Source organism: Dicentrarchus labrax, unplaced genomic scaffold, assembly GCF_905237075.1.
Source record: "Dicentrarchus labrax unplaced genomic scaffold, dlabrax2021, whole genome shotgun sequence".
Classification (NCBI taxonomy): Eukaryota; Metazoa; Chordata; class Actinopteri; family Moronidae; genus Dicentrarchus; species Dicentrarchus labrax.
In genome coordinates, this window is record NW_026136713.1 from 27,948,079 (window position 1) to 27,960,567 (window position 12,489).

Consider the following 12,489-nt stretch of genomic DNA (forward strand, 5'->3'; position numbering starts at 1 on the left):
ATTATACTACATGTATCTGCAGCTATATGAACTGTTTTATATATTTGTCAGAAAAATCAAATCAAATCGAGCTGCAGTGTGAGCAGATGGAAACTTGAGGCCCTGACACTGACTGCCTGACATTTGACATCTGCCACAATGCTGTGAGGCAGTTGTTGGTGACAAATGGTCCTTTGACTGATACACACAGCATCTTCTGCATTGTCCATGCCACAAAAATCTGAGGAGTTTTCTGCTGCTGTGTGCTCAGTGTGACTAACTTGGCAGACGGATAGCTCTGCTCTCCCTCACAGCTGCTCTGCAGGAGGTCCAAACTGTGTCCACTCTCACCCACTATATGTTGACTTCTGCATCTTTTCAGTTTCAAAATGACAAGTTTATATTTGACTGCTGTGGAACCGCAGTCTGACAGACCCACTGACCTGACATATCTCCTTCTGAGGTTGCTTTGGATAAAATGTAGCTTATTTACACATCCACAAGATATAGAGCAACATTCACTCTCACTGAGCTGTGGTTTGGCTTTCAGCTCCTGAGAAAAAATATCTGACTCTTTAGCTGCTAAATGCTCCACGATGTTTACCAGCTGTAGTTGCTAACTGTAGCCATGTTTCCATCAACACATTTACACATTTTTACTAGCATTCTGTAAGTATTGCATTAGAAACGGTTGATGGAAATGAAAGAATTCAACAATAAACTGCTGCCCCAGCTATAGACAGAATAAATAACAGATACATTTGTCTTCATATTGAAAGAAAAGAAATACCAATTATTTTCTCTTAAAAAATGAAACAAAACCTCTGACATCTCCCATTATGCTCACTTCATCACTTTTAACAATCTGCAGTACAGTATAAGCAGTGTCCAATACCATTTACACAAATGTATTAATAAGAAAAACATGTTATTTTCAATGAGATATAACTAGTGTATAGATAAGTGACAAAGTAATCACCATCAAAAAGGGAACTCTGTGCCCACTTGGATTGGACTTTTCTAACTTTGGGGTTTCACCATGCAGTAGATAAGGGAAACATGATTGATCGATGATTAATAGGAAAAAATAACATGTTCCTACAAGAACACACCTTTTCTAGCCCACTCATCTTTGTCTGCCACACTATATAAATTACCAAACTGCACAAGAGGGCACCACAAGCCACAGACAAACAGCACTATTGCACATCTTCACAGGATACTGCAATTCTTTTTTCCAATTTCTTGACCAACGTGACCTTAACTACTCCAACAAATGTGAACGTAAGAGATCTCTGCAGATCAGGTTTAAGTCCTCATTCAGGATGATGGTGCTTTTGCAGACTGCAGCAACCAACCCTTTCAGAAAGACTTTTAGAATATCTCCAAAACTGCGTTTATATTACCATACATCTTTCTATTGAGAGACTGCCCTCTCAAGCTTTTCTATCTGACAGTAAATCTAACCATAACACCAACAATCAGCAACAACTGCAATCAGCTATTAACACCAATGTAAACATCAATCGATCTCAACTTTTCATTTTTAGGATTTTCATCACTGGAATTAAACTGCAATTCATGATGTGTTAAGGTATTAATGTATTAGTTCTTATAATATGGTCACTCCTCACTAAAAAACTAACGTGGTGATCAGTATCGTAAGGAAAACTGCCAGTTTGTTTAAAATCCACAGTATGTAGAAATATTCAAGTATACTAAGAAAAAATAACATTTATACTACATACAAAAAACTGTATGGGATTAGCATAAAGTGAGCATGTCGGTAAAGAAGACACTCATGGATACACATAGAAACCATTTTCATTCAGATATCTTGAGGTCAGAGGTCAAGGGACTCCTTTGACAATAGCCATGCCAGTTTTTTCATCACCAAATTTAGCCTAACTTTCGAGTGTTATTTAACCCTTCCCGACAAGCAAGCATGACATGGTAGGTCTAATAGTTTTATATAGTATAGTATATTAACTCTAGCTTTAAGACTGAGCCTACCGCCTCTGTAAGACAGTAATTCTAGCCACAGACGTTTGTCGGCACAGAGTTGAAGAGGTTACACCTGAAAGTGGGGGGGACAAAAAGTCTTGTTGTCTCCCCTATTCTGGTACCAGTGCACATGGTTTATCTGATTGATTAGTACATACATAATGTTGATTAATGGAGCTTTGAAAGGCACCATCAGGGTTGCGGACATGTGCCACACTGACAGTTGGGTTTAACAAATGAGTCACCACAGCACAGGAGCACTTTTAAAAGGCATTTATTGATGAAATACACACTTAGGTTTTGACAAAAGCTTCTGTAGTTTTGTACGTAAGAAATTCCAGCCCCATTCTAGACCCAAAACTCCTTGAATTTAATGTGGCAATGGAAACCAGTTCATTACATGTGCAATAAATAACAATAATACAAAAGGAGGCAAGGAAAAGGACACCTGAACAAGTGCCTGTGTTAACCTGAAAACAAAACAAAACAAAACAACCAAAGTCTGAGAAAACTGTCACAGACAAAAACGGGGAGGAAAGAAAAGAGAGAGAGACAAGACTAAAATATAATCCAGTCGTTTTGTATTTCGGGTGCATTAGTGTATGTTCTGAGATTTCCTGGTCACCCTCAGGACCAGAAGGCATTTAGTGACCTGAGGAACTGACTGGAAAAAAGAAAAAACAGTTTAAAAATTAAATATTGGAGTTCTATGCTGAAACCTGGAACCATCTGAGAACCGTATATTGCACATTTTCCTTGCAAATACAATAACCACATTGCCAGATTCACACAATTTACTTCTCTTGTTTTTTTGTTGTTTTTTTTGCTTGACCTAAAAAAGAAGACACCTATGTGTTTGTTATACACAGACAGAGCATTGCGTAGACATTAACTCACTTGGAATAATACAAAAAAGGGGAATTCAATTGCAAAATTCATAATTTAAGCCATTTTATGCATGAGTTCAATATAGGTTTCACAAAAAAAGAGAAATACAAAATTTGTGAGCAAAAAAAGGAGAGCAAATCTCTTCTCAAAAAATTCAATAACCAAGAAACTACTGCAGAAGTCACTTTTTCAGCATAAATAAATAATAAAAAAAAACTGGACAGATTTATTGATGACATCTGCTATGGCTCATGGGGGCATGCCACTGTGAGGTTGATAGCTGTGGACCGATTTCCCACTTTATTTGGGAATTACTGAAACCAGCAGTCTCAATCTGACACTCATACATAAACGTCAAGGGGAGTCTTTTTCAACTACTGCGTCTTTGAAAAGAGGACTTTGCTGATCCCGCCACCAGTGAACAATCTCCAAAAGCAACAGCCACGACCCTGAAGTGGTAAAACAATCCATAATTTAACCAGTCTTTTGCTTTTCAAACCGCACCACCCATGGCGACGTGATTCAGTGCACTTGAGCGTGGCGCTTTTCAGAGTGGAGCAGCCTTTTAGAGCAGGCAGCAACTGCAGCAGTGCATGGCCACTCCGGCCAGACAATATATATATATATATATATATATATATATATATATATTATTTTTTTTGGAGTGTGTCCGTGCAGTCATCTGAGTGACCCTTGAGGTCTCCCTCGCTGTCACACACAAAGCCTGCCTGTGAGATTACTGAGTTTTAGAGAGGACTCAGAAATGAGGGAGAAACAGTGAGCTGGGCAACAAAGAAAGCTATCACACTCCCGGAGTGGACACTTAGTACAGTGGAGTGAACAAAGAAGAGATATTTTAAGTTGCCAGGAATGATTCTGCTGCCAATAAGCTAGAAATGAATGTAGAGCTTCTGAGACGAGCTCAGAAAGGGCATACAAAGCAGCCCGAATAAATTGTTTATTCGTCTTCACATCATGGTGGTAGGTACTGGTAAGCAGAGTCCACGTGAAGCTGTGAAACCACCCCGAATGGAAATCCCCCACCCCCTCTCACCCACAGATCCTAGCGGGAGTTAACAAGCAGCCTGACAGGCGTTCAAGGTTGAAGCCGAGAAGATGAGCCCGAGAGCTGTAGCTCTGACAGATCACGGGCCTCCCCTCCATGCCGGAGACCTTTTGGAACCGATACGGAGCCCTATCTGCAGCCAGGCAGAGTCGAGCCTCCTGTAAGCCTCTTAGCTCGCCTGTCAAGCATAGCGGCACTGATGTCTCAATGTTGGTGCCGATAAAAAGCATGAACATCGATCCATTCTGGTGCAGAGGAGGTGGCAGATGCAACACACACACACACACACACACACACACACACACACACACACACACACACACACACACACACACACACACACACACACACACACACACACACACACACACACACACACACACACACACACACACACACACACACACACACAGAAGGTCAAACTCCCTAGAGCTTGAGAGAACTTTGGGAATACTAAAACAAAAATCAACTGTAAGTCATACACTGTTAGAGATGGAGGCCCACACATCTCACCAGAGAAGCCTATAATAAGTGTGAGTTTCTCTTTGAGGCAGGAAATTGCAGCTGGCACACCCAATTTCTCACCAGTTTTCTTTTATTTTTCACAGCATCAGCCCCGTCACAGTCTATGATTTATTTAAATTTGCTTTCCAGAGCAAGCCCAGCCAACAAACCAATGAAAAAGAAACAGAAAAAGCCAGCACCTTCTTTATCTGCACAGCGAGACAGCTCCGACAAGAGTAGACAACCAGAGGACTCGAGCACGTACACGTACAGTGCAAGGTCGTTTGGGGAAACAGGCCGACAGGAGAACTTCGCAGCACAGTGCTTTTCTGTCTCTGACTGAATCTTTCTTGAAAACGTCTGAAGTTTGAAACAAGGAGTTGTTAGCACCATAGAGAGCACAGCGGAGACAGAGCATCTCTGACCATCACTGTGGCAAAGACCCCAACAGTTCCATCAGGTTCCCCATCCGTCACATAGATCACAGGGCTCTTGGAACAATACTCAGTACACAGGGACAAAGTGAAAGGCTTTGTTCACACTGCAGCCTTTTATGTTGAAATCCACACATTAGATTTTTGTGTATATTTGTCTATTGTGTGATTTAACAAGAACACAGGAACCTGCAAGCTGTAAAATAGACAACAGTTCCACAGAACATCACCATGTAGGTAAAACATTCATGCTGTCATCAGTTACTAGTTTTAGACCTTGCACATGAGATTCTGTTTGGTCTCATTTCCACTGTGTTGTGTTTTTGTCCTACATGGTGACACTGTTATGACAAATCGAGACAGTTTCCATAGGTGACGGTTTGAGATTACAACGGTCAATGAACTCGCAAGCCTTGTGTCTACACAGCCAGCGCTGTGAAAGTAGTCCATCTACAGAGCGGAAGCAGCTTCAGTGCTCTACATAGGATGCATTCAGGCCCAGAACTGAGTGTAGGTCGCCCGCATTGTGTAGCACCTGGGACCTATTACACCATCACTGTAGTTGTGCGCATAAAACTGAGGTGTAAAATTTGCTTCGAGTTGCGTTCAGAGCGAGTAAAACACTAGCTGTTACGTGTGGATCTGTTCCTTCGAACGTGTGAGACCCCTCCTGTGATACTGTACTAAAGATAAACGTGGTCAAGACAAAATGTTTTCATCTGATGTGAGGGGGAAACAGTAGCACAAAGCTGCAGTGTGAACGCAACCACATCAAACAAAAAAAAGTTTACAAAAATGAACAGATGAAACCTTTGTTTCAATGCCAGTCCTTCTAAACAGTACAGAGCAGTGTACGCAGTGTTCTGCATATACAGAAATGAGTGTGTTGATAAAAACTATTTCTGTTTGTAGTCACCATTACAGTAGCACCTTCGTGGTGGGGGTTACAGCTTTATCACCTGAGGAAAAAGCTTATGCACATTTATCATAAACAGACTGAATTCTTACAGGAGAAGCAGGAGGTGGCAACACTTTGAACATGACGACGACTCTGGGTGACGTGAGGAGCAGAGACTTTACAGAAGTTACAAAATAACATGGAACATGGTATCCGCCATCCCAGGTGTTTAACAGGATTTCCCAACATCAACATGCAAACCAGATCACTGATGTCTCTGAACACTGGAGAATTACTTGACATGAGCCTCATTTCTATAAAACAGCCTGTGTATACGCCTTTAACACACCAAGTCTGCACTTGCAGAGATAATGGAGACAATTATTACATGATTCCTGTGGGGATTTTCTAACACAGTACTCTTTCATGAGCTGACAAGCTGGTAAGGCTCATTGTTTTTGGTTTTTAAATCATTTTAATCTGAATCTGTTTTGTTTCATCAAAAAGTTGTAGCAAGAGTTTACAATGAGTGTTTACAGAATGTTAAGGGAAGAGAGAAATGGGGAGTAGTAACTGAAAAATAAATGGCAAAAAAAATGCATTATGTTTTTGCCGGTTTATAATTTAATAACCAGATTTTCACCCAGCCTTGAAACAGGTACACCAGGGTCCAAGCACCTGGTGCAGGTCGAACCAATCGCGTACTGGCTCCAGGCAAACAGGAGGCCATCTGCCTTTTAACCTTTTATTAAAACCCATACAGTCTGTTAGGATATTAGGTAGGAGAATTGGTACGAAAACTAAAAACCAAAAACAATGAACAATTTACATATGTGACTGGATGAAGGTCCTTGAAACATAAAAGTCACTATGAGAAGTGACATTAAAGACTGCAGGAGGAGTTTTGGTTGAGCTGGTTAGGTACAGACCTGTAGGCTATAAAAACGTTTAATACACAAGTCATAGGTCCTTATGTGGCAGGGTTCCTATACATTTTTCCATTTCCAAATCCCAAATGATCAACATCTATGATCCAGCATTGTGTATCTATCGATTACAATAGATGAACTAACTGACTTTGCCTCGAGACTATCCAAAACTGCACTTTCCACAATACTGGGAATGATCAGAGCAGTTCCAACATATGTGTATATCATAGATGGACCAGAGTTTGTGTTTTCAGAGCTTTCAGACTGGTGGAACCTACCGATGGATAGGAACCCTGCATGTGAACATACAGACAAAACAGCTTGTTGTGGGCAGGTACAATGCAAAGGGTAAATAACTGTCCTTTAATTACTGATGAGACAGGTCAGTGAGGTAATACTACTTGAGGTCTGACACGGCGTTTAGGGGTCCAGTTGTGGGAAGGTTAAAGACAGTTTAGCTTTGAATGTTGCGAGTTAAGACATTTCTTTGTTAAACAGAACATTGGTTTGCTGTGTCACACAGTTACAGTAAGAACAGCATGTTCCTGAGGAACAATCCTCCTCAAGATTAAAACACACATTTGTAAGCACCAAATGACCAATCAGTAGTCATTTTATCCAGAATTACATTATCAAAATGTTCAAAAAGCCTGTGAGAAAACCTGAATTTAAGAGTTATTTCTCAAAAATTTGTGTCTTGTGAAGTCAACAATATTGAACACTAGCTATCCTGCAAAAAATTCCAAGTTTTATACAGATTTTGTGAAAAAAGCAATATTCACTCGACTTTCAGAAATGTTCTTAAATTGACTCTCTTAAACACTGTGCAGCTCTGCACATTTGCAACTCCAACTGGCAGTGAGAAGAAACTGAAAAATACCCCACAAACACAACAATGTGACGTCAGTAATCTGTACTCATGCTCATCAAACCGGCCTGCCTGTGGTGGTTCTTACTGACGAAGTCCTGCTCTGAAGAGAAAGCTTACAATCTACCAGACGCTTTATATTTTGCTCTTAAATGAGAGATTCAGGATAAGGTACTCTACTCTGTTGCATCCCCGCTGTTAAGACAAGTGAGACTGGTGTGTTGCAAAAATCATGTCTATTACAGCTCTGAGTTTTCCACTGAAATGTGAGCAAACTGAAATGCAATGTGTATAATAGTGCCAGCAACATCTGCTGCTAGCAGCGCGACCCAAGAGCTGTAAACATGTGGGTGTATCAGTATTTGCCTGCCTGGTGCTGCTGCAGAAACACAAGGATGGATATTAAGGACTGCATGGTGTGAAAACAAGATTAAAATCAATACAAATGAACAAGTTCTCTGCCCAAATATTGCATTGTTATGTCCTGCAGGCATTTCTGAACATGAGTGTTTTTGTGTAGCATTATTGTTAAGACAGAATTGGTTGATAATGACGTCCAAAAAAAAAAAAGACAAGGATAGCTGTATTCCAGGTCAGACGAGGAGCATGGAGTTGGGAGGGGGTGGTTGAAGCTTTCTTCTTATCTGCCCTAAAGTAATGCTATGAGAGCAAAGTAACATACTTAGACCCCACACACACACAAATGGCAGAGGATTTGATATATCTGTTTTGTGTCTTTCTTAGACAACATAAAGATGCATTTATATATTTTGATACTGATAATGAGTCTGTCTTTTAAAAATCCTAATTTATCGCCTCCGGACACTTATCGCCCCCCAAAATATAGATAGCACTTCTGGGATCCACTCTTTTTTTTAACAGTCTAAAGTCTCTCTTACTCTCTTCAATCTCTCTCTGTAATGACATTTTATGTACAATATTGGTATATAGAACATAAATTACTACACAAAACATTTTAGCCTATTCACAATTGACAATCATCAAGAACCCAATAGCAAATTAGACAAAGCCAACAAAATGAAAATAAAAAAAAAAGATTCAGAGACAATTTACTTGATAAACAGCTTAAAATTGATGCCTGTTATATAACTTTTTCCATATACTTTCTGTGCTCCCAAGATGTGTCGAGTGTATTGTGAAAAGAGGAAAGAAAAAACACCTGTTATAAAAAATGCCCCCCTCTCCTCTCAGTCATTGTCTCAGGAGGATGAAATCTGCACGATGCTCAAAAAGACAGTCACGTGATTCCCGACATCTTGTTTGCGTGTAAACAGAGCACCAGTAGTGTCTTGGTTCCATGTGTCTCTTCTGTACAAAAGTATAAATATATGCTTTCTCTCCATTTTTTTTGTTCTTTTTTTCTTTTTGTTCACATATCTAGGATGTAGCGGACAAAAAAATGGTTGTTTTAGTTCCTAAAAACACACCAGTGTTGCAGTATCTGTGCTGGAGGTTGCCAGTTTTTGTTGTATTTGCCCTCCCCGCCCGCCCTCTTTAGTTCCCGATTTGCTGGCTTGTGTTGACTTTGACCGTCGGGTGTTTGCTTGGTGTTGGTTGATCGTCTTTGCATAAATAAAAAGGTTTCGGCACAGTCTGCGGCCACTGGGCCAAAAACCCCCCCCCCAAAAAAAACAACAAAAACAAAAAAACAACCGTTGTGTCCGTTTTCGCTACAGCAGATCCATCTTGGGTCTGTAATGGAGCAGGAGGGGGGATTTCTGGAGGGAAAAACAAAAGCATAACTTCAGTATGAGCAGGTTCTGTTAAAGCCCCTAATACGGCGTTGGCAGCAATTAGCTTATCAACTGTACCTACGCAAGCTTGTCTTTTATTCAACCTTCCAAAAGTAAAAATACGTGTGGAAAAGTGTAAGGAATCGATGTTACTGTCGGTAGCATCTCTGGCTAACTAGCTTACAACATAGGAAACATAGTGTTAATCTGTAAAGTTAGCCACGTCCACTACAGAGGAGCTCTAACTCTGGATGCTTCTATATCAGAGCTTCGGTCGACGTTAGCAGGCATTAGCTAAAATGTATAAATGTATAGAATTTAAATGAAGGACCAAATTGTCTCAAAAATGACCACAAATGTTGATTTGGTAAATCGGCCACTGCGCTAGTAGGTGCTACGTAGCAACAGTAACTAAGGGGGCAGTGTTTGACAACCAGTCAGTAGGTGAGGATGCCTACCAATAATGCAGTTTAGTTCAATCATTAAGATATTTAAACAATATTTTATCAGCCAAAACTGAATTATACTGATTTCAGTTTGATACACTCAGACTTAAGAGTGACTTTAAGAGCGTCTTAATTTGTCAAGAATTAAAGGTCCAGTGTGTATTTAGTGACATCTAGTGGTGTAGCTGCAGATCACAGCTCTGTTGCTTCACCCTCTCCTTCCAAACACAAAAGGAGGTTTGTCTCTTCTGGGCTAGAAACATAGCGGTTCAACATGGCAGCTTTGATGGAAGGCAGCCTGAAGCGTGTGTAGCTATACACACAGATTATACACTAATACACTAATGAATATTATGTTTCATTTCTGCCAGCAGATCCTCCCTAATGTTACACACTAGACCTTCAATACAATCATATTAGGCCTACAAATCAACAAAGCTGAGATGTCATATCACCACGTTATGCCACAATGTTCGTCTTTCTGAAGCACAACTCACCTTAAATCTCCATCTTGTCACAACAACAAATTTCAAAGTGTGGTCCTTTCCCAAGATTTCCTCGTTGCATAAAATATCCAGCTGTGAAAAGTCAACAAAAGAGCAAATCAGTGAACCATTTCTGACCTTAGAGTGTTTGAACATAAGTCTCCATTTCCCTACGGAGAGGTTAACAACATGACTAGACTGGTTAGACGCCTCTGCTTTTTGTTTTTTAAGGCTGTGTCTGAAAAGTGTGAAAACCACCACCCATTTCCCTCCGCTCCCATTTTCAGTTATAACATCACTGTTTCTTGGAGAGGAAGCTTATTCTGACATGGAGTGGCCCCTGGCTCCCGTGCAGCAGCGGGGCTTTTTGGGAAAACACAGTTCAATAGTGAACACGAGGCTGGTTCGCCAAATCTACCGCTCCTCCTGTGAAGTCAACATTGATATTCTGCTGAGCAGCGCCTCGCATCTGCATCTGCCAGTCAATACTGTGAGACACAGAGGGAGGGGGGGAGGGAGGGAGAGAGAGAGAGAGAGAGAGAGAGAGAGAGGCTGGAAACAAACACTGCCACAGCGCCACCTGCTGGCTCTGACTGGAAGGACGCTCTGATAGATAAACACCAGCCGGCCTTTATCAGCACAGACAGAGCCGTGGAAACTGTCCAGAGACCAAAAATAATCCAGAGGGACGGCTGGAGAGCTGTGATTTCATCATGAAAGCCAATGAGGGCTTTTGTTTCAAAATAAAATACATTTCAACTACAAAAAAGACCATCCCAGATCCTCCTTGATTTTCTTGTACGAACCAGAAAACTGAATCACAGCTTTGAATAGATTGCTTCTAATCCTCATCAAAAGGAACCTGCAGAGAAGGGTAATGAGACTTCTGCATTCAAGTCAATGTTTAAGAAAAACAAAAACTAAAAAACAAATGTTTAAGCGTCTCAAATGTGAGTATTTGCTGGTTTGTCTTCTACAATAGCAAATTGAAGGTTTTTGACAGTCAGTGGCACAAAACAGCCTTATTGAGTATTTAGATTCTGTTAGTGGAGAAAGCAGATCAACAAATAAAATAAATAATCAGTAGTTGCAGGCCTAAAGACAAAGAGATTATTACACATTATATTAAGATAGAGACATGAGCATTGTTTAAAATGGTAGTTTCCAAATTGGGGTTTAGGACCCCCTAAGCACTCACAAGGTGAACCTGAGGGGGCCACAAGATGATTTTTTGCTTCTTTCTTTTGACATATTAGAGATTATATTAGAGAGTTTAGCCTCATCAGGACCCTTCACAGTATACAATTAATCAATCAAAGAAGGGAACATTAGTCTTTGACATATTGTAGCTATCCAATGAAACCAAGCACAAATATGGTGATTTTGAGTTAATATCCCACACTTGACTTTAAGATATGCAGTCCCTTTGGAGGATTAAATAAATCTTTTTAAAGAGGTTGGTAAGTTTCTCCTATTCCTTTATTCAGGCGTTCCTGCAGACACATTTAGATGGGTGACAGGACCACAACGGTGGGTTTACAAACACGAGGAATGAGTAAATGGCGCACTGTTCTCTGACAAAGCCAAGTGTTGTAACGCTCTGCGCTTGGCCCGCCGCTGAAAACAGAATTGCTTCGAACAACAGCTTTTGATAGTCAATAGAAAGGACAACAATGGCTGGTGGGGAGAGCGGCTGCCTCGCCAAAGTTGTGCAATGGAGGCCGACGATATGATGGAGCCAACCCACTCATCTCTGTGACAGCCAGTAAAAAAAGAGACGGAAAATAAATAAATAAATAAATAAATAAATAGAGGACACAAAGGCGTCTGTGATGATTATTCACGACATTCTAAAAATCCATCTGTCAAATGATCGCCCACCGTCCCCTCCTGCTGCTCTGAACGGGGTGGTAAAGACAAAAAATAGAAAAATTACCACATCTAGATATCATAAGAGCTCGTTTCCTGCTAAATATAACAAACACAAAGGCCTTGTATGAGTCAGTGCATCGAAGTATAATAAAGTGTCCTTTATGTAAGTTCTTGTGATTAACTAAACTTTCTGTTACACATGGCCCACTCTGCCCAGCTGGTGCTTCAAAAAAAGGTAAACAAACGCCAAGAATGAAAAAGATTTGATCCAAATTGCTCCACTACACTGATGGTATCGACATTATTTGTTAGATGACTGAGAACAGTAAGCCATAGTTGATCTCATCGTGTCACAAAATGCT

At 40.5% G+C, this 12,489-nt stretch overlaps 1 protein-coding gene across 1 annotated transcript in view; it reads right to left on the reverse strand.

The window, feature by feature from the left end:
- Positions 1–2,241: 2,241 nt before the first annotated feature.
- The window catches only part of LOC127374355 (polycomb group RING finger protein 3), a 61,113-nt gene continuing 50,865 nt past the window's right edge, over positions 2,242–12,489 (reverse strand). Inside the window, exons 9-10 of the mRNA XM_051419560.1 lie at positions 10,268–10,348; positions 2,242–9,309 (exon numbers count right to left, since the gene is read on the reverse strand). Coding sequence (XP_051275520.1) covers positions 9,262–9,309; positions 10,268–10,348 — 129 coding nt within the window. The 3' untranslated portion in view covers positions 2,242–9,261. The remainder of the gene's footprint in view (positions 9,310–10,267; positions 10,349–12,489) is intronic.